This window comes from Bombus vosnesenskii, unplaced genomic scaffold, assembly GCF_011952255.1.
Source record: "Bombus vosnesenskii isolate JDL3184/JDL3185 unplaced genomic scaffold, Bvos_JDL3184-5_v1.1 scf7180000013265, whole genome shotgun sequence".
NCBI lineage: Eukaryota > Metazoa > Arthropoda > Insecta > Hymenoptera > Apidae > Bombus > Bombus vosnesenskii.
Genome location: NW_022882925.1, coordinates 1,064,299 through 1,084,765, shown reverse-complemented (window position 1 = coordinate 1,084,765; position 20,467 = coordinate 1,064,299). Strand labels below are relative to the sequence as shown.

Below are 20,467 nucleotides of genomic sequence, written 5' to 3'. Positions count from 1 at the left end.
CCTGGTAAAATTCAGAAACACACGTAACTTCGTAGCTTTCGTTCGTAAGACGTGTGAGACGGAAATATAAATTATCAAGGAAAACACAGTGAAGCAATTTTTAATACATTAGACAGGATGTTCGGAGGAATCTGCTAAAAAATTGAAATCAAAACGCGATAGAAACGTGTAGTAGTACAAATGTTAGTTCGTAGAAAATTTAGAAGAAGTTTCGAATCGAAGGAGACAACAATTTACCGATTTTCTGATCCTGAGGAACTCGGCTTATATAATTTGCAGACTATCGACGATCCCGACAACATCTGCATTTCGCAGAGGAGCTTCGCCATCGGCATCGCGATCGCGGGTCTGATCCTCATGCTGGTGGTAGTCGCGGCCATTCTAGCACTGCTGGCCAAGAGACGACACAAGAGCATCTCGACGACGGGCTCGTCCATCTACAGCGGACCTTACACGAACACTGCATATAGTCACAGCAGCTAAGTTCATCCGAACCTCGATATGCTCGAACAAACGAGGTGATTCGAATGAAAGAACGAAAAACTTTAGCTATATGGTAGTGAAGCGATACTAATGTCGAGATGGAAATTTTTCCAATTATATCGGTTCTACGTTAGCCTCGGTGCATCGAGGTGTAGAGAATTTAGATGGATTAAACGAGATTTTGCTCAACTGCCGATGCTATTGTTGCTTCTTTGAAGATATAGCTCAGAACCCTATAGGTCCGAACACGTGGTCGAATGTGCTCGATTAAGAGAGGGTGCACCACCTTAAAAATGTTCAAAAATAGGTTGACTCTAAGAATCTTCTTTGGATAATTACGATACAAAGTGAAAACTCCAAATTTTTTCCTAATAATTTCCTTTCTAACTTCGTTTGTGAATTTCGGAAAAGAATTTGGAAACTACCTAAAACCTTTAAGAGAAATACAATATAAGGTTCGGTTTGTTCAAATTGTTAGGGCGGTGTACCTCCTGAATCAAGAAATTCCTGCGTATTTTATTCAGATACGTTTCTTGCCATCCGTTTGATAACTTGTCCCAACAACTGCCCTTTCGAAATTCCCCCAATTGTAAAATTGTTCATAAGAAGCACGTGTTAGAACCTGAGCAGTTTTAGAGAAATCCTAGCCTAGCCAGAGACAACTTGAGACGAATCGACACGAAATCCTTAGGATTAACTTTAATATATACGTTTTATTATTATTATTATTTTTATTATTATATTATATTATATTATATTATATTATATTATATTATATTATATTATATTATATACATATTGTATACTAGTCCGGTATACGCTGTCCTAGCTAACCTAGCAGCCGCACTAAAAACAGAAGGCGCACCATATGAATATTCTCTCTGTCTCCATTATCCTGGCAATTTAACTTAATCATCAGCGCAGAACGACTCACTCTAGCGTTTAAGGTGAAGTCGCCAGAGATACTTCTTAAGCGAATCAAACGCCCCAGTGATTTTTAACTACCGTCCTTCTTTTCCTCCTATCCCGATTTCCTAGCCAAGTATTGCATATTTCTTATCCGCATCTATGACAATTCTTTCTCAATATTTATAGTCACGGTCTTTTTATTCCTTCTTCTTTTTCCCAAATTTTGTGGTGAGGGGATAATCCTTGACTCCTGAAACTCTTACTTTCTTAAATTTTCAAATTCTAAGTTTGTTCTATCAGTTACCAATAGACTGTGGATTTTTATGCAAATTTATCTTTCGCTAAAGAAATGAAAGCGAAGGAGAAAATTTTCATTTGCTAAATATTATGGATTAAGTTATTACATGAAAGATTACTTTCATGTAAAACGTATCATGTCAACGTATAATCCATTTATCTTACTTCTTTATAAATACAATTAGAACTTCGTTTATGTGGACTTATCAAGTATGGACAAATAGTTCACCCATTTTTTCACTTTCAAGCTCCTCGTAAATGCATAACAATCCACACTCTAGTTACCAGTTTGTTTCCTTTACAGAATCTTCGACTATGATCTTAATGAATATAATTTCCTTGTGACAAGCAATAAACAAATCACGAGCACTTAACCAGCTGCTGGCTAATCGATTACAGACAAGTTTCTGTGCATTCGAACGAATCGAGGCTGCTTCGAACAGGCAACTCGGTAAACTTGTATGGGATGCATCGGTTATTACGTGCTTCCGACTATGTGCTACGGTGTTTCGTGAGATTAAGTCCCGTTGCCGCGGGAACGAGGAGAAAAGAATCACGCTACATCGTCCTGTACACACCAAAGATTAAAAAGGTGTTAGAAGAAGGAGATACGCTATCGTTCACAAATATCTGGATACTTTTGTCGATTCGTAGTAACAATATAAGAATTGCAACAAATTGCACAAACTGGCTAATAGCAAGGTAATAATTAGAGACGGCACTGGAAATTATTACAATATTTTTTCATTTTCATTTGCGATATTTAAGATTATTTATATACTATCGATATTGAAATATTAATTGTTCCAATATTTGGTAAACTTCTCTCACAGGTACGAATTACTCTGATTAAATAATATGATGTTTATTAATTATGTAAAAAAAATATGCACAGCTACAGCTATTTGGAAAAACATTTCATGCGCATCAACCGAATATAAAATTTATTTATCGTAATTTTATAATGAATCTTATCAAATACAAGTAAATGTCCAGATACTTTTGAATGGTATAAGCGTATAAACCAGTGGAACGTCTCCTCGTGTCCATGACCACGGGACATTCGCATGAGTGTGGCAATAAACGAGTGCATAATCCATTATAACGCTTAAACGTAAACTAGTTTCCATTGAATCGAGGTGCTGCTCCGATAACGATGCCCTCTTTTACGGGATACTTCCGACTGTTACCTAGACAATAAATAAGGATAAAATATCTGTTAACGAATGACGTAATTTACGTTCAAATCGGAAGTACCCTGTATAATTGCTTCGTCGTTTCTTCGATTCTTTTACGACCAAAAGCTAATCGATGGACAAGCGTATCTCGTCGTAGAGAATCTAGTGACTTTTTGTGGAAGAAAAAGAATCGAAAAAGAAGTGAGGGTATCGCCGTTTTATTAGTCGCGCGGAGCGTTCTTTTCTTCTTAGTTTTTAATTTGTGAGGAAAAAAAAAAAGAGTTACGCGGTCGCGTAAATGGGTCCAACGTGGTGGTGGGTACAGATCGTAAAATTTACATTTAAAGAGAACAGAGGGAAAGAAAAGACAGAATGGACACGCAAACGTAACACTCGTAACCTATAAGCTATACGCAAGAAATTAAGAAAACGGACAGAAAAAAAAGTATAAAAATGTTGATTCGATTTACATGGAACCGCTTGCTCCGACGATTGTCTCTGTACACCTACGATCGCTCATCATAAACTTCAGTTTGGTCAGGAACATCGTACAATAAGAATTTTTATCGTAAAATTATGTTAAACGATGGAAAGTGAAAATTTACTATCATATAAAAGTATAGCTAAAAGATTAAAGTATAGCTAGCCTTGTCTAGAATAGCGCGAAGATGTAGCATGACATCCAACAAAAATTCGTCCAAAAATACTGTGAACTATCTAAGCTGTATAAAATCTAGGAGATACGACGTTCTTACTTGTAAGATATCTAACTTTTATGAAAAAATAATCGAAAATTCTTCGTCGCGATGTTTCACAAATGTGTAACAAAGTGCAATAATTTCGAGCGATCGGTAGTGTTAAAGAACGTCGTGGATCGAAAGCGCTCGACGAATGATATAACAAACGAGCGTTATCGTTTCGTCGTATTCGTGGCATTGGTTCATAGCGACATTGGGGATAAAAACTGCCTGTATAGAGTTCTTTTTGTAAGGATACGCGATTCTTCACTAGGTCCTGCAATGTTTCTCTGGACCCTTGTCCAAAACTTACAACGAACTTGTGTAAATAACGAAAACGTAATAAATCTTGTAACCATAAACGAACGTAGTTAATTAATACACCACGGGCAAACATTCCGATTTCACTAATAAAATGTATCCTGTCAGTTTTTTAGCGTCCCATAGAAGAAAATCACGACATTAGTCATAGGTGGAAGTAAAATTTAATTTTACTATGAAATTATGAACAATATACAGGGGATGATACTTTACAATTGTAAAACGAATACCCTAACACAGATTTAAATGTAGAATTTACTATATTGTAAACTAACCTCAAGAAATATAACGATAACTTCTTCAATTCTTAAACATGATACTTCACTGAAACAATGACGAGATAAAGATCTATACTTGTACAGAAATCAATGATACTATCCTATAAATTTTTTAACTATATATCAACCATATAACCGCGATCGTAGCCAATCGGCTCATATTATTTATGATATAATTCATGATTGTATCACGTATAATGATGCAATTGGGAATACCGAATTTAAAGCAAAATGAAGATTCTTACCATTTTGAACCAATATTCTGATGTTGTATGTTAAATTTTTCACATTTACAACGAGCTGCCGGCAGTTGCTTCCTCTTCCCAATGATGTAATTTCAAATCTTAGTTTCAAAATTCACCATCAGAGTGCGATTGCTTCAGGAACGTATCACGTTCTATCAGCACCCGGATGCTATTCGAATTTTCCTGAAAATTTCCATATCTCTCTGTTTACATGGAAATATGACAAATCACTGTAAATTAATATACTGCGAACCATTTCAGTCATTTTAATACTAGCTGTATACAGAGTATAATTAGATAGTTTCTTTTTAAACGACAACGATGAAAACACGAGAATTTTTGTGATCAGCCTCAAAAATTAGAACAAACATAAGAATTCTGTCCGCAATATGTTAATAACTGTTATTATATTAATATATATGTTAAATGTTGATAACAATTGATACAAATTCAGATTCTCACCATCTTGAAGCAATAACACGTTATTGTATATTAAATTTTTGACGAGCTCTGCAGTTGCTTCCACTTTCCAATATGACACCGCGCGAAATGGTGTAATTTCAAATTTTAGTTCACATAGCTACCACAGGACGCAGATAACTCAGCTACGTATTTTGTTCTATTAGTACCCCGATACTGTTCTTTCTCTAAATTTATTTTTGTACAAAATTTTATAATTCGTTAAAAAATTGTTTGAAATATATATACCATTAACAGGACAATTACTTGTGACGATAATATTAATTGACTTATTGAAAAACAGCATATGACGCTTATTCAATCCTTACTGCCGTAACCTTAACAAAAATATTAAATGTCATTCACCTGATCTAATATTTTATTGATGTTTTATTTTATAAAACTGTTTCAATTACGAGAAACTGAATAAAGACTTCAGGGAACTCAAATATAATCTACTTGAAGAAATTTATTGCTGAAAATAATGAAAAGTATACCAAAAAAGAACTCGAGAAGCTACTTATTGGTAGTAGTCAAAAACCATTGAAAAAAGTCAAATTTATTTAATAAAATGATAAAATTTTTTGTATGACTTAACAGGTAACGGAAATAAAACGAATATTAAATGTTAGGAATGATTAAAAAATCTCGCAAAGTATCAAACGAGAGTGTCTTCTTTTTTATTGAATTATATATAATTCGTTTTTGGAAAATATGATATATATATGTATATAATATAACAAGAAATATAATTAGACTGACATGAGTTCTATCAAATTGTCCGGCTCTCTATGATGTTGTGCATCTTTGGGTTGGTAGTATAGCTCTTTTGTTTCCATCATACGATTCCTAATTTCATTCACCTTCTCGGTCACCTTCGTGATGCATATGCATACGAATTCTTCGATTCGTCGTAGGTTTTCTTTTGTTATTCCTCTTTTCTTCCCACACACACTCACTCACGCTTTACCTCAATCATCTTTTCCCTATGTAACTCTTTGAGGATCAGCCTATGTATATATCCTACATATGCCTTTTACACATACATTTCTTTAAAATTATATACAAAATATGGAAACTCTTTTTCCACAAAATTAATGCAAATCATAGAATTTTTTATACAAAAAAGGACCAAACATTTCAAAGAAAATTTACTCTCTCTGAGACTCAAAGAGTTAACCATCATCTTGATACAGTGTTTGGCCCAATGTTATCAGTGAATACATTTGAATCATCTTCTTATTTCTTAATACATAAATATTAACATTCAACCTTTTCACAGGACAAGAAACGATCTGAAGATATCCTGCACAGAAATCTCAGTCCAAATGAAAACTCTAAATTATAATATTAAGCATAAAGGCACAGCCATCGTTTACTCTTGTTCCACGTGATATGTCGAACGTAAAAGAAACAATCAGGTGTGATCTGGAAAGAATACAAATACGCAAGTGTAGCTCGTCTGAACCTTGTTTGTTGCATTTATATTCGCAGTCAAGATCAATCGACATTTCAGATGTATTCACCATGGGACATCGCATTCCATACTCACTAATTGTGAAAAACGATCTTGCAAGATGATTTTTCTTTTTTGATGTGAGACGTCGAGTTCACGCCAACTAGCATCTAAAAAGATCGGCAACGAACGAATCGTCGTCTACTCTTTATTCTGCGTCCCGCACAGTGTTCAATGGAGGAAACGATAAAGAACGATAAGAAAAAATCAAATCAAATTAAAGGGTCGCCGATCTCCAATCCAACGCGCTATTTGCGGATGCGACGCACAAGAAGCGACAGGATGAAGTTGCCAGAACTTCTTTACGCGATTACAAACTGAAAAGCTAACTTGTGTGGCGTTTTAGCCGCGAAAATAATCAATTAATTTACTCTTCTCTTCTCAAAAATAGAAAGTTCCTATCGCTTCTCGTGGAGCACGGATAACAATTGAAAGAGTTCGATTACACTCCTCACATGGCGGAAAAGTTTTAGCCGCGTGCCGATATTTTATTGGGATCAGCTAATCGTGGCGCAAAAATTAATCAATTTTCAGGCACCCGGTTACACTTAAAGGCTAATGAGTCTTCGACGTGGCGACGCAATCAACGGAAGGTGATCAGGAAGATGCGAGGATCTCCAAACGAAAAAGCTTCGAAAAACTTCATATGCTCATTCTTTCGTACTCATCCTCATTTTCAATTTGTTTGTTTTTTGTTTCATATTCTCTTCACCCTTCATCGTTCATCCTCTCCCACTCTCTCACACACGAATTCTTCATTTTATTCTTTTTTTTAATTCTCTCGCTATCGTCAATCTCCTTTTTTTATGTTGCATACAAAAATAGTAGGAAACGAACGTGAGGTTACAATGACTTTATCACCCGTTCTCTTCGTCGATCGTACATAGTTTTTAATATCCCTTGAGCCCATCATCCGGTAAACGAATGATTTCGTCGATTCTCTCGTTCCTTCTTCGTCCCTCTGTTTTTTTCCTCTTGCATTTCTACAATAGCCCAGGCGAACTTACGAAATCACTTGTGAACAGTGCTCGATACACCTGCTAATCACATCTCTAGACTCTCGACTCTTTCTTCCACAGCGTATAACACATGTGTATATTAAATAAAGCGATTTATTATAAAATAAGAACGCACCGAAAGAAAACGTTCCTGCAGAACGTGTTAAGCGAAACGAATCACGAGCGTGGTGCAACAGCAGATGCATCGAGTTTTCTGATAAAAGCGCATGCGAGCGAAATGAAAAATAAATAAATGTGACTATGCAATTATAATCATGACTTTGGTTCAGCTGCTCCGGTTGCACGACGTAAGCGCGACTGCCTGCAAATAACGCTCGACCATAAATTATATCATTATACACATTATGCACTTCTTTTTCTTTAATCGTATTCTCGCATCTTGTTCTCGTAATTGATTATAAAAATATCATAAAATTACGTAGACTGAGTAACATTTGAAAATAATGAATTTCAATGTGGCGAAAAAAAATGGTGAACGTCACTTGCAAGCGGTTTCTCTCCATAATCGATATTATAATCCTGTTTCACATTTTTCCTTTCCTTCTTTTGTTAATTAAGTTTTAGAGAGATTCGTGAACTGTTTTTCTTTTTTTTTTGTTGTTTTTTTGTTATAGGTACAATTATCTTCATTAATCACTACGACGACTTTAGGTACGGTTAAACACTACTTTGTTGTGCGCCCATCTCTTTATAATTGAAACATTTGAATAGTTTTAATCCGTCTAATATTTATTCTGCTCAGGTCTCTCTCGTTTCCACTCTCACTTTCTCCCTCTTTTTTTACCTTTTTTTTTCTTTCGGTTCTTTTTAAATCTAGAGATCTTTAGATAAATTTATCACGCTTTCTTATGAAGAAAGTAGTGCCTCTCTTTCGCGTCGCTTGGCATAGGGTAGATAAAAGGTCGCGGTGCGCGCATTTTTTTCAATTAAATCTCATAAAAAGATAGGCACACCCTTCACCTACGTCCTGAAGTACAATCACCGTAAGCGAAGCTTCTGGATGGATTCCACTTGGTATTTCTCATGCGGAGCAACGTACACGCCTTACTAAAAACTTAATAGAAATGATATTTGAAATATTGAACTTAGATTTAGCATTGTTATGGATAGTAGATCGATTAACTAAAAATGAATGTTAATTGCGATATGAAGATCGTCTACGTTGATCCGCAAATGAACTTTTTTCACAGACGGAGACATTATTAATTACGACGATCACGCGTCACCATCACCGCTGCCAAACTAATTACATATTACTTCTTCGTAGAATCGGGCGTGAAAAGTATATCTAATTACGTAGTTCGGATATCTATAGGATTCAGAAGCGTGCTGTGAAGCTTGGAAGACGAATCATAGTTACTGTATGGAGCGTCTGTCGCGTTTTCATGTTCATTCCCCTCGTGGGGAAACCTTACAAAATAATACAGAATTGTCGTTAAACGTGCGCGTCTCGTATCGGCTAAAACTTTACATCAATTCCCTATTTACGGACGATCAACGGAAAAAGAGAAAGAATGGCTTTCTTTTAAAGACGTATGTGAGACAGGTTTTCTTTCGTGACACTAAGCTGTGATGGTTTCGCGCTACTTATCTACTTGTGTCGAACTAGGTATATAGATCCATGTACTGAATACGTTTACATTTTCTCCTCCAGCGATACATTAACTTGTACTAAAGTAATCGTCAGAGATCAGAAGCGTTAGCGAATCTTAGAATGCAGGATATCAGGGAGACGATTATTATGCCAGAGGGAACCTTTCGAATATAAATCGCGTTTATCTCCCTGATGAAACATTTCGTTTACGCAATACTTATATACAATAAATCACGTTGCAAGTATCATTAAATATTCGATGAAATTATGGTTACTCTCGTGTTCGAATGAAAAGAATTGAAAGCTTTCTTGGAAGAATTCACAACTCCATAAAAGGCCGATAACATGAAAAATCTTTTCGATATAAAATTGAGGTAGCAAATAATTTCATTCCTATCCGCGAGTCACAACTGGCAGCAATATTTTTGTTCTGTTCTGTTCTTCCTACTTCTTTCCCCTCTTTTTTTTTTTACTTTTTCCTTTTTGTCTTTTTTTTTAAAGATTAACGCAACTCTTTGATGGCAGTACACAGAAGAATCAATGAGCAATGATCATTCCTGAAAGAACGTAGAGCCGATCCAGAGATTCTGGCTGGACAGCGTTTGCGATTGCTACTGTAAACGTACTCAGTAACGTGTATTATATAATACTCGTACATTAGTTTTATCGTTATTTATAATGAGGATTTCCTAGCCGGTCGAGAGTGATCCGTAGACCGGGCCAGGCAATCCATGCGTATATATCTGTGTTCATTTTAAAAGTACCTTCTCTTAAAAGTAAATCTCACATTTATATAGTATCTGTAAAACCGCGATTAAAATATCTCCAGATATAATATAATATACTGTATATATAATATATAATAATTGTAATAGTTAAAATTCTGTTCAGTAACTCTGTTCGGTGTGTACCACTGGGTCTATCGTGCCCTACGCCAAAGAACAACGCACAGATTATCCTTCCTTTATGCACTCAGTACATTTTCCTCTGCTTCATTTCTCTCTTTTGAATATTCTGATAATTCAGATTTTTATTATATGATCGGTATGAACGAATTTCAATGTGTCTTCCTTTTCCTTCTTCTTTATTTTATGTTAGTTTCATCGGTCACCGCATTTTATCAAAAGAGATGTATAACATTTCCATTTTTATCTTAGGGGTGATTTTCAATCTTGTTTGTTCCTTTTTCGATTTTTATAATACGTGAATTTTTATATTCTAGTAGTGTGTGCTTTTTATATTTCTTTTCTTTTAGATATTTAATTAAAAGTATTATTAATATTAATAATAAGAATCATGTATGCATAGCGGTAAACCACGAGCTGCTCATTCAGTTCTTCTCAATTAGCCTGTAACGATATAATTGTCTTTTTCTTTACATTCAGCACTGATCCTCTTCCAAAATTGGCCCGGGTACTTAATATTGTACCAGTTGGTTTCGGCGGGTGATTGTCACCTTCACGGTCCCTGAAATTAAAAGATTATTTCTGAGAGCAGCGCAGGCTTCCATTATCGATTCTCGTGATACAATGCCAGTGAATTGTTGTTGTGCAAATCAGGATTGCGTTAAACGAATGTTATTAATATATCATATACATATACATATATCAGCCGATCTAAAGCATAGTTCCATGTATAGAGAAAATAGAAATCGCACGATGAATTGCAAATGTATCGTATAACTGTAGCTAATATAAAACAAATATAAAGAAGAAATTTTAAAAACATGTCGCTTCTGAATCAAAAATTTACCACGATATGTTTGTTTAAATCTATGTATATAGTCCGAGGGTGATTTAAGAAAAAAGAAGTGAAACAAAACTTAGAAACTCATTGTGCAACAAACGCAATATGTTTGCGTAAATAGATGAGCAAAAAGTAAATATTCCTACAGAAACCTGTGCGCGTGAGTGTGTAAGCGTACAGTGCTACAGTCATATATGCTCTGAAAATTGATGCTTCCTATTTTTTTTAACCTTGAAAAAGGTTCATATATAATGCAATAATCTTCAGTGACTTGCGCGTCAACCGGATACACTAAAATAGGAAGTATTTTCCAGGCACACTTTTCACACGAACAACAAATATCGACAAAGCGAAATCAACGCATGTGAAAAAGCACCTACGTTACAATGTAGATACCGTGTGTTCTTTTTTGTAGTATTTTATACTGAAGTTCTGTACCTTATATCATATTGTCTTCCACAGGTTTCGCTTTTAAGGAGATACAAGAACGTGTCAAAAATTGTGTCACATTTCATTCTTCATAAGCGAAACAAAAGTAGAAAGTAACAGAACTTTCAAGCAACGTACCGAGCGAACATCTAACTAATTAATGGATAATATCGGTTCTTACCTTCTCTGATATCTTTCGGAACGTTAGACGAGAGCGACGGCATGGAAGGAGTCTGATAAAGATTGGGCCGCACGCCTGTTGGTGGCAACGATGCTACTTTGGACCTAACGAGCAATTTATGTTACCGCTTCCTTTTTCATTTTAACACACTTTCGATACTTTGATAATGTTAGAGTAATGCAATAATAAAATTAGTGTACTACTTCTTCCTACATTTACAGAACACCAGTACAGCGACATTCTCTATGAATAATTGATTAATTCGATATAAAATAATAAAGATTGATAAATTACCTCTGTTTACGAATTTTCTGATTTCTTCCATCAAACGAGGTTGGTGTACCAGCGCCTGAGGTATTCGACGAATAAGAAGGCGGTCGGTACGGTCGTGGACAACCTTGAACAACAGGTGGTGATGGTACTGGTGCATACTGCAACCGTGGATTGGCTGGTACTGCGGGATGCATCAATCTCATATCTCCTATAATAATAAATAATCAATAAAGTAATGAAGAATGCTCGACTATAATGTAACAGAAATGCATAAAACGAATGCATTATACCTTGTACAATATGGACACCCTGATACATTGGCAGTGGGTAGCGTGGTTGGGGTTGTGCGCTTCTGTCCCCGCTCCCACTTCCGAACAGCTCGTGTGCTGGAGTCGGCGACCTGCTAGTTCTCTGAGAGTTACCTGGCGTTGAAGCTCGTACACCAGCAACAACCTAAGATGTCAATTGAACAATTTTCATCATTAACTTTTTCTGATTTCGTTCGATGTAACTATCTTAAAAAACCCACAGGAACATTTTGCCTAAAAACGAGATTGGGAACCAGCGCGGGAGTCATATAAGTTCCAGGAGGTGCAGGTGATGTGCCATTGTGTCCGACTTGATGGCCAAATGTTCCATTGGATACCATCGTTGGTGGCGGATAGCTACCAGAGTTGACGTACATCAGTGGCATTCCAGGCATCTGTAAATTCATCGATTATAGCACTTATAGATTGATCTTAAGATAACTAACAATATTTTTAAATTATATGTAATAATGGCTACCTGATTAGAAGTCGGAGTATTTGGTGGTGTCGGCACTCTGTACATGACAGGTGGTGGTTGAATCGTCGTTTGACCTGGAGGATAATACGTAGGTACCATATGAACTGATGGTTGATACGTGTAATCCCCTGGTCCTGGTGTTACAGCGGGCATTGAATTGTAAGGGACTGGATAACTACCCACGTAATTAGCTAAGATAGAAATAACATATTAAATAATTATCATATTGTAATTAAGAAGAATCTTGAAGAAGTTCACTTACAATTTGATTGGCTCGGAGGAGTCATAGTTTGTGCATTGAAAGAATAATTTGTCGTAAATCTCTGTTGTTGATGCAATGGCTGTCTATCACCTGGACCCTGACTGACTGAAAGTGCCGCACCAGGCGGAGGTACGAAGTACATCGTCTGTTGTGCCTACAGAAAAAGAAAACAAAAGTAAGGAATTAATATAAAGTTATATTAGAAAATATAATAAAGCCGTAAAATTAAATACCGGTACAGAATTAGGTGGTGGTTGCCAGTAATTCTGCGGCATCGTCTGTACATTTTGAACTGCTTGATTTGTAGAAGGTTGCGGTTGTGGGTAAGAGTGCGGCGGCGTAGAATGGTTATCACCAGTCACGCGTTGATCGTAGATGCTCATACCCATAAAATATCCGGACAATTCAGTTATCTCCGTTGTCTGCGACACTGGTCCTTGTTGCACAGGTACTGCATAATTCGCGTAAACCGAATTCTGATTAAATACATCACCCTGACCATTGTTTTGAACGTTCGCCTGATTTTGACTCGGATGAGGAGCCATCATCACAGTCTGTTGTCCCACAGAGGGTGGATAGACACCCTGATTATACGGTTCTGAGGTAGGTACGTAGGTCGTGTATGGTTGAGCTGCTTGGTTGTGATTGCAAGTTTGCACTGTCGACGATGATTTGACTAGAGTTTGTTGCTGCTGCGGCTGTTGTTGCTGTTGTTGTTGTTGCGGTTGTTGCAATGATCCTGGATTCTGTTGAGGTGGCGGCGTGAACGGCAAACTCGGTGATGTCGCCGAGTTCGTCACATGAGTCACTGCTGTTGTGTTACCACCGTTGTGCTGCTTAGTCTGCGACCTCTTTTTATTTTCGTTCTTTGTGTTATTTTGTGTTATTTTGGGTGGCTCGGATACTTCTATGGTCTTGCTGGGCGACATGTTATTCCTTTCGTTTTCGTGCGGCAATGCAGCAGTATAAAATTTTGGTGGGTTCTCTGGGTCGAAGCGGTAAATCGAACCATCTGGATTGGTATACGGCTGATTCGTTTGCGGATTTATGATTATGCTACCTGGTGGTACACTGGATATACTGGTAACCGCCCACATCACCGTTTGATTATTCGATTCCGGAGAAGCGAGATCCTGACTAGATACTTGGGTATGACTGCAGGTCATGGTTGCCACAGGGGATGGCGAAGGAGACGGCGATATCGTGGCATCGCTGCGTTGGCTTTGCGATTTATAGCCGCTACTCGAAGGACTTAGTCGTGAACACATACTAGCACCTGAGTCTGCAACAGATTTAATCTCTAATTTATAGACATATTTCACGCCATAAAACTTATGCGTATAGGGAAGGACTTACAAAAGGGTATATTCGTAAAGAACTGAGCACGAACCTTGCTTCATAAGGCGAGCCCCAGCACTATGAGTGGATGTAACACTGTCCCCTCTAGAAAGCATTCCCCTGGTGTAACCACCGAAACTAAAGGACTTGGAAACAGATGGCCTCAATACGGATCCTCGACAGGATTCTCTTCCATCGAAAGATTCCCCTTTCAAGAGCTTCGTTTGCCTATTACATACGCAACATAGCCTTCTTGTTACATTAGATAAGTACAACACACAATAAAAACTATTATTACAGTATTTACCTCATCGTATGATCCGAAGGATGTAACAAACGATATCTCGCAGAAGCGTCAGAACTTTCTGAAGAAGACCAGTAAGGCCAGGAAGTAACTTCGCTACTTTCTCCACTGCTATCTTTAAATATTCTTCGTCTGGCACGTTCATACTCCTCCTCCCTTTCCTCGAAACTCTTACTCTGTCGGCAATAATCGCCAGATAATCTGTCAGGTGACTTAAAATTGAAATTGTCTTCGAATGAGCTAGAATCTCTCTTCAGAATACTTCTTCGTGGTTCTTCAGACAGAATCAGATCGTCTCTGATGTGTTCCTTAAAACGAGTATTTGGAATTCGCATGTTTTTCGTTCTGGTAACTATCACGCTGGAACCAGACTGATCTACATTATGTTCCATGCCAAAGTAAGCTGCCACGCGATGCACTAGCATTCTGTTGTAAGAAGACATGTTTGGAAACTTATGACAGACTTTCTGCTTGTCTTTTGCGAATTCTATCAGATCTTTCTCGATTTTTAATAGCACCGTGCGATCCTTCTGGTTACGATTTATAGTTTCCGCGATGAAATGCTCCAGATCTATTCCAGTACTGTCCGTATACAATTCTGTACTACTATCTATGAAGAAAAGAAAGATTGTTTCGCCTCAAGATCAAATAAATACTTGAAATAATAATAGCAGGACAGCTGCAATAAGGGATTAACTTTGCTTTCTTAATTTAAGTTTCTATATGGCGATTAGACTGCGAATTTTTCAAAATGCAAATATACAGAGTGCACCCAGTATACAAGAAATTATAATATTTAGTACGTGTAACAAATCTTTTCTACATAGGCACCATTTCTCTAATTGTGTTCATATAAATATCAATTTGCATAAACATCCGCACTCTAATAGTTACATTATATTAAAAATTGGAACACACGCACCTCGTGAGAGGCAAGGAGACGCGCTGTCAAAGCTACCCTGAGAGGAATTCTGATGCCTCAGCTTGTGCCGCGAGCTAGGTCTGCTCACGGACAAGGTATTGCCGCACTGCGTCGAACACTGGTTGTTGCAAATATTCAACGTATTTGGTCTACGTTGTTCCATCTTCTGCTGATTGTTTTGCGCGTTTTGAGCCAGATTGGTACTCTTTGGCGAGTGTTGCAACGCCTGCCCAGCCTTCGACGGAGACACGGGCGTCTGAAGCAAGCCGGGTCGTTCATTTTGATTGTTCTTTACGCAATTATTGCATTTTTGAATCACGTGCGAGCCTGTCATCTTGGAACGTTGGTTCTCCGACTTATTGCCGTTCGTTGGAGAGGTATTATTCTTTGGTGAGTGAATTTGGGAGGGACTAGATTGACCTGCGATCAAGATAAACTCTGTCTGTCTTTGCTGTAGTAACGATAAAGTCCTGTTAAAAGCTCATTCGTAAATGAATGAATATTACCATTTCGTGACGGAGCTCGACAGGTAGGTGAAGTGGCTGTATTACGCATTTGCTTGGGGGATTGATTCGGGCAAAGATTACTGTTGAACATTGACTCGTTGTTATTAAGCTTCACGTTAGTGGAATTTGGAGACAGGTTGCCCACGAACTTCTTTTCACCGTCCACCGACTGAGGGCTATGTGGAGACGACGAACCGTTGTGTGGCTCCCTTGGGGGAGACGTCGACTCTCTCATAGCATGGCTCCTGACCAGCAACTTAACTTTCGTATTCGTCTAAAAAGGATTTTACGCTCGTATAAACACATATACTTCAGGAAATAGAAACTAAAAACTGGGATATTTTCATAGTGGGATCTTCAAACATATCAGACACGTACCCTGGTACGAAAGTTCTTGTTCTCTGAGTCTGATTTGTCAGGAGGACAAGAGGGCGAGCTGCGGTGGAGAGAATTCTGTGTAGGAGAAGAGCTGACATTCGGATTGGCATTCCCGTCTATCATATCCGACTCCGAGCTGTTCTGATATGATGTATTGGAGCCACTTATGACGAAGCCTTGCCTAGAGGATGGCAGTGAGGGCATTCCTCCTCGCACCACCACCGTGGGACTCTCAGGTCGGCTATGCGACCTGCTGCCTTTATGCACCACTATACTTGGTACTGAAACAACCAAAACGCAGTTCTGGCTACGTTCCTTCAACCTTGTTTATCAAAAAGACACCTAATCCTTGTAGATAGATTAAACGTTTCATTTAGCATCGGCTAAATCGTGTATCTTATCCAAAGTTGCTTCGTCCAGCGCCGTTTCGTAGACCTCTATGTATTATATTAAAGTACACTCGTTCACCGAGAGAAAACGGCAAGCAGACAAATTTCTTGGAAAGATTTGTCAGCCACGCGCGCGTGCTCTGTTGTCGAGTAAATCAGGATTTAGGAGGAAAAGCAACGAGGAGCAGAAAAATCGTGAGCCTGAATAACACTTACTCTCCAGGCGGGCCATGTGTTAAATGCGTCATGGGGTTACGGTGCAGGACTCTGCAACTGGTGGGTTCAAACAGGTGCAACTGGGTTAGTACGTGAATCTTTCGGGTGACGTGCAGCTCGTAGGGCTGATACAAGGAGCCAAGTCACTGCACGTCCACCTTCCAACATCGTACACTCTGTAAGCAGATACAACACAAAGGTAATGACTTATTTAAAAAAATTGGGATCCCCGTTATAATCGAGGACAAAATGAGAAGAAATAATTAATAAGTATTTTTATGGATTTACGAGTGATTTTCAATTTAGTATGTTAATCAAATCTTGCTCACAAGTTATCTATCACACTTTGGTGCATACAAGCGGTGTTACACGTGACAAAACTCAATCACTTTGAGTTAGAGAATATTTTTATTAGAACAATGCCTCCCAAAGATTAACGAACTAACTTTCGTAGATACAGGAACTATCTTTTGTTTGGGAAACAGTGTGAAGCAAAATTAGCATGCGCAAGTACGGACTAACAATTAGAAACATCGTATTCTGGAGGTTCTATGTGCTAAAAGCGTATGTTCGCTGGAGTACATACGATTACTATTAAACGCGCGTACGTTCACAAATATCGTTGCTCACTGACAACAACTATGTTCTTTGATTTCGTGCAACCTGCACTTCGATTTATAAATCGTCTATCTCTGGATGGTAAAAGAAAAAAAAAACGATGTCAGTAAAGGGATGAATCAGCGATCTTTCTTTTTTGCTAGTAAAACCACAACCAACCTCCAGAGGCCAATCTCCATGACGATTAATTGACAAAGAGTAGGAATCATCGCGACAAAGTGACTCGAAAACACGGCTACGTCTTCGTTCGAGACATCCTCTCTTTTTCTCTTCTCTCTTGACCAAACTCAACATTATTCACAGTCTTGAATCCGAGATAAACCAAGCACGATTCACTATCAGCTTATCGATCATCGTCGTCGAAATCTATTCTTCGCCTCGTACACCGAAACCCTTTCACCTTTCACGATTCTTAATTTCTTTTTTTCAAAGCTTCGTGGTTACACTCGTAAAGCTCTAAAAAAAATTAATAGGAAACATAAGGATTAAACTTTAGATCCATCGAAGAACGCTGGAATTATTCGAATAAACTTGTGTGTTTCTTAAGGTGGCCGACGGTCGACGTGATAAGAATTCAGATAGGTCAGTTCCCGATATTCTCGATAAGAGCAACGAAACGATACGTAGAAACTTTTTCCAAAAATACCCAGACGCGTAAACATAAAATCGACCCGATATCACTGGCTTTTTTCTCGACTGGGCGCAGTGGTGGCTCACGGTGCCAAATGAAGTTTTCCAAACCAAATTAAGTAGCAAGGGTTAATGCGGGTTAATGATCGACTGGACGTCCAAGATCGATCAACTCGATCACTTGCGTAATCTGAATAGATCATCGAACGATTCTCTCGAGCGTTTAGCTTTCATCGTGCTCTTCTCTCAACCTGTACCCTCGACACGTTAAAACTACCACTATGCGAACTAGGATTAAGAATATCCTACAGTTGCGGAATTAATTGTCGACATAGAAATGCAAAACGATCAGGACACTCGTAAACAAATATCTCGAGACCGACCAACGAATAAGACCGCTCGATTTCCGTGCACAAGATCCATCGTAGATCGTGCCTCGCGACGACCTTCCACCCGCGATTTCCTCTCGTTTTTTTCGTACCGTAAACCGGACGCACACGTTGGCCGGGCTCCACGGCGTCTCGAAAATAGCAATACACTCTTTCTCTGTCGGCCTGTGATCCCTTCTTCGCCGCTATCTCGAGCACCAGTCGCGACAGACAACCACCGCGTCTCTTTCTTACGGTGATCCATGGTCCCCCGCGAACTGAGCCACCAGCACGGTCATCTTCCAGCAGGAAGAGGGTACAAACGTGGAAAGAAAAGCAAAGGGGGTCGTGATGGAAGGGCCTGAGAAACTGTCTCTATCCAATCGAGTCGAAAGAATGAAAAGAGGGTTGACAAGAGGGAAAAGAAAGATAGACTACACACAGGAACACACGTAGAAGAGACCCGGACCAGCCACAATCTGTCGTGTGCAACGGTACGTCGCCACGAAACCGCTTTGCGCGAGAGACTGAGAGAGAAACGCGGCGCGGTCCCTCGAATCGCGGACTCGACGAGGAGAGCGATATCGAGAGCGCGCGAGACGGACTCTGTCAGGGGGAGGGACAGAGTAAGAGAGGTAGAGAGAACGATTCAGCCATCCAGAGAACGCTAGAGCTCGAAAGGGGATGGAAAGGGTAGAAAAAAAAAACGAATACAAGGGGAGAATTGAAAAATTCCCGACGAAGATGGGAAGGAAGGGGACATGAGAATGAAGAGCGAGAAGGAATGGTCTTGGGCAGAGCAGAGGAAGAGAGAACGAAGAGAGTCCGTGCGCCGGGCAAGTGCACGCGTGCGCGTATTTCGAGTGTACCGGGTGTCGAGTGAATCACTGTTTTAAGGTGATTTTAATTATCCTACGCTGTACATTTTACGATGATATTATGATTTCTAAACCATTTCAATACAATACAATAATTTGCCAACTAATAACGATATCGAATTGAGCAGCCATAGTTTATAAGTTATACAGGCTTGTATTTTATAATTTTAAAATCTGTCGCCGAATAAAAATCAGTTCGTAAAATACTAGAAATCGAAATTCGTAAAATTCGCTTGCAGAGTTTCATTCGCCTCGCTACCAAATTTGGTGCTGATACGCAAGCAAATTTATTAGCGTTAACTTGTAACGCTAATTCGTAACTTGTAACTTGTAAAATTCTATTAAGGACAATATTCCAATTGCGCAAGAGAATCCTGGCACCCTAAGATCTTCCAGCCTATATTTTGGAAGTATTTCGTGTCAGCTCGAAGCTTTAAAATAGTACAGGAACATGATCTTGGTAGTGAGAGAGTAACACGTACAGAGACAACAGCTTCGTGAGAGAATCTGGGAAATTAAATTTGGAAAATTAATTTCTATACTGCTTCTATTTGATCTAGAGACTTCTGAAATAGCAGGATCAGAGAAACGAAAACTTCCTATGAAAGTTGGACATTTCCTTGTTTTCCTCAACCATTCACAGAAGGTTTTCAAATACTGTTTCCGGATGCATTTTATGCAACTTGCAAACATTTACCTTTTAAACTATAGAACGTTGATTTCGATAGAAATGATCGATGCGGTTACTGTTAATCGTTCCTGGATATGCACCGATCACACGATGGTAGAAAGTACTAGAAAGTTACAAATTGCCTTTGCAATACACACGCGAGCTTACTGATAGAGCCCAGATAGCCAATTTCATTGCAAACCTCAACTGCTTCCCTCTTCCTGTATTTTTCCGTTCGTGCCTTTTAGCTCTGATCCGCTGAAAAGCTCCTCGTTGAAAAAGGACACTTTAAAGAGCTATCTGTACTCGTGGAATTTTCTTTTCTAAAATGATCTCGAGGATGCTTCTTCGATGCTACCTATATATACTACTGGATAATTAAAATGGCAATTAAAAATAGAGAAAAATCGGAGAAACAATTTATGCAGAAACATCGATCGACTTCGGTTGTTCATCTAAAAGCCGTATTTCCGTTTCCAGAAGTAAATTCATGCCTGATAATTGCAAGATATAGTAGGTGAGTTATAAAACTTTTAC

General features: G+C 38.4%; 2 protein-coding genes across 11 annotated transcripts in view; one reads left to right on the top strand and one right to left on the bottom strand.

The window, feature by feature from the left end:
- Positions 1 to 3,966, top strand: part of LOC117243073 — a 72,757-nt gene extending 68,791 nt beyond the window's left edge. The window contains exon 9 of the mRNA XM_033510256.1: positions 280 to 3,966. Coding sequence (XP_033366147.1) covers positions 280 to 483 — 204 coding nt within the window. The 3' untranslated portion in view covers positions 484 to 3,966. The remainder of the gene's footprint in view (positions 1 to 279) is intronic.
- Positions 3,967 to 5,878: 1,912 nt separating this feature from the next.
- Positions 5,879 to 20,467, bottom strand: part of LOC117243064 (R3H domain-containing protein 1) — a 29,273-nt gene continuing 14,684 nt past the window's right edge. The window contains exons 1-17 of one of the 10 annotated variants that reach the window (XR_004495383.1): positions 18,496 to 19,159; positions 17,544 to 17,840; positions 16,767 to 16,942; positions 16,162 to 16,442; positions 15,784 to 16,057; positions 15,278 to 15,697; positions 14,359 to 14,965; positions 14,104 to 14,300; positions 12,947 to 14,013; positions 12,714 to 12,867; positions 12,452 to 12,642; positions 12,195 to 12,368; positions 11,956 to 12,118; positions 11,687 to 11,873; positions 11,393 to 11,496; positions 11,163 to 11,250; positions 5,879 to 10,503 (exon numbers count right to left, since the gene is read on the bottom strand). Coding sequence is in view for 9 of the 10 variants with exons in the window: in XM_033510233.1 (XP_033366124.1) it covers positions 10,454 to 10,503; positions 11,393 to 11,496; positions 11,687 to 11,873; positions 11,956 to 12,118; positions 12,195 to 12,368; positions 12,452 to 12,642; positions 12,714 to 12,867; positions 12,947 to 14,013; positions 14,104 to 14,300; positions 14,359 to 14,965; positions 15,278 to 15,697; positions 15,784 to 16,057; positions 16,162 to 16,442; positions 16,767 to 16,782 (3,885 nt within the window). In the remaining variant the exon portion in view is untranslated. Of the gene's footprint in view, positions 10,504 to 11,162; positions 11,251 to 11,392; positions 11,497 to 11,686; positions 11,874 to 11,955; positions 12,119 to 12,194; positions 12,369 to 12,451; positions 12,643 to 12,713; positions 12,868 to 12,946; positions 14,014 to 14,103; positions 14,301 to 14,358; positions 14,966 to 15,277; positions 15,698 to 15,783; positions 16,058 to 16,161; positions 16,443 to 16,766; positions 16,943 to 17,352; positions 17,459 to 17,543; positions 17,841 to 18,030; positions 18,465 to 18,495; positions 19,160 to 20,467 lie in introns of those variants that run through there. The other 9 variants (XM_033510237.1, XM_033510239.1, XM_033510233.1 and 6 more) reach the window with 9 other exon arrangements.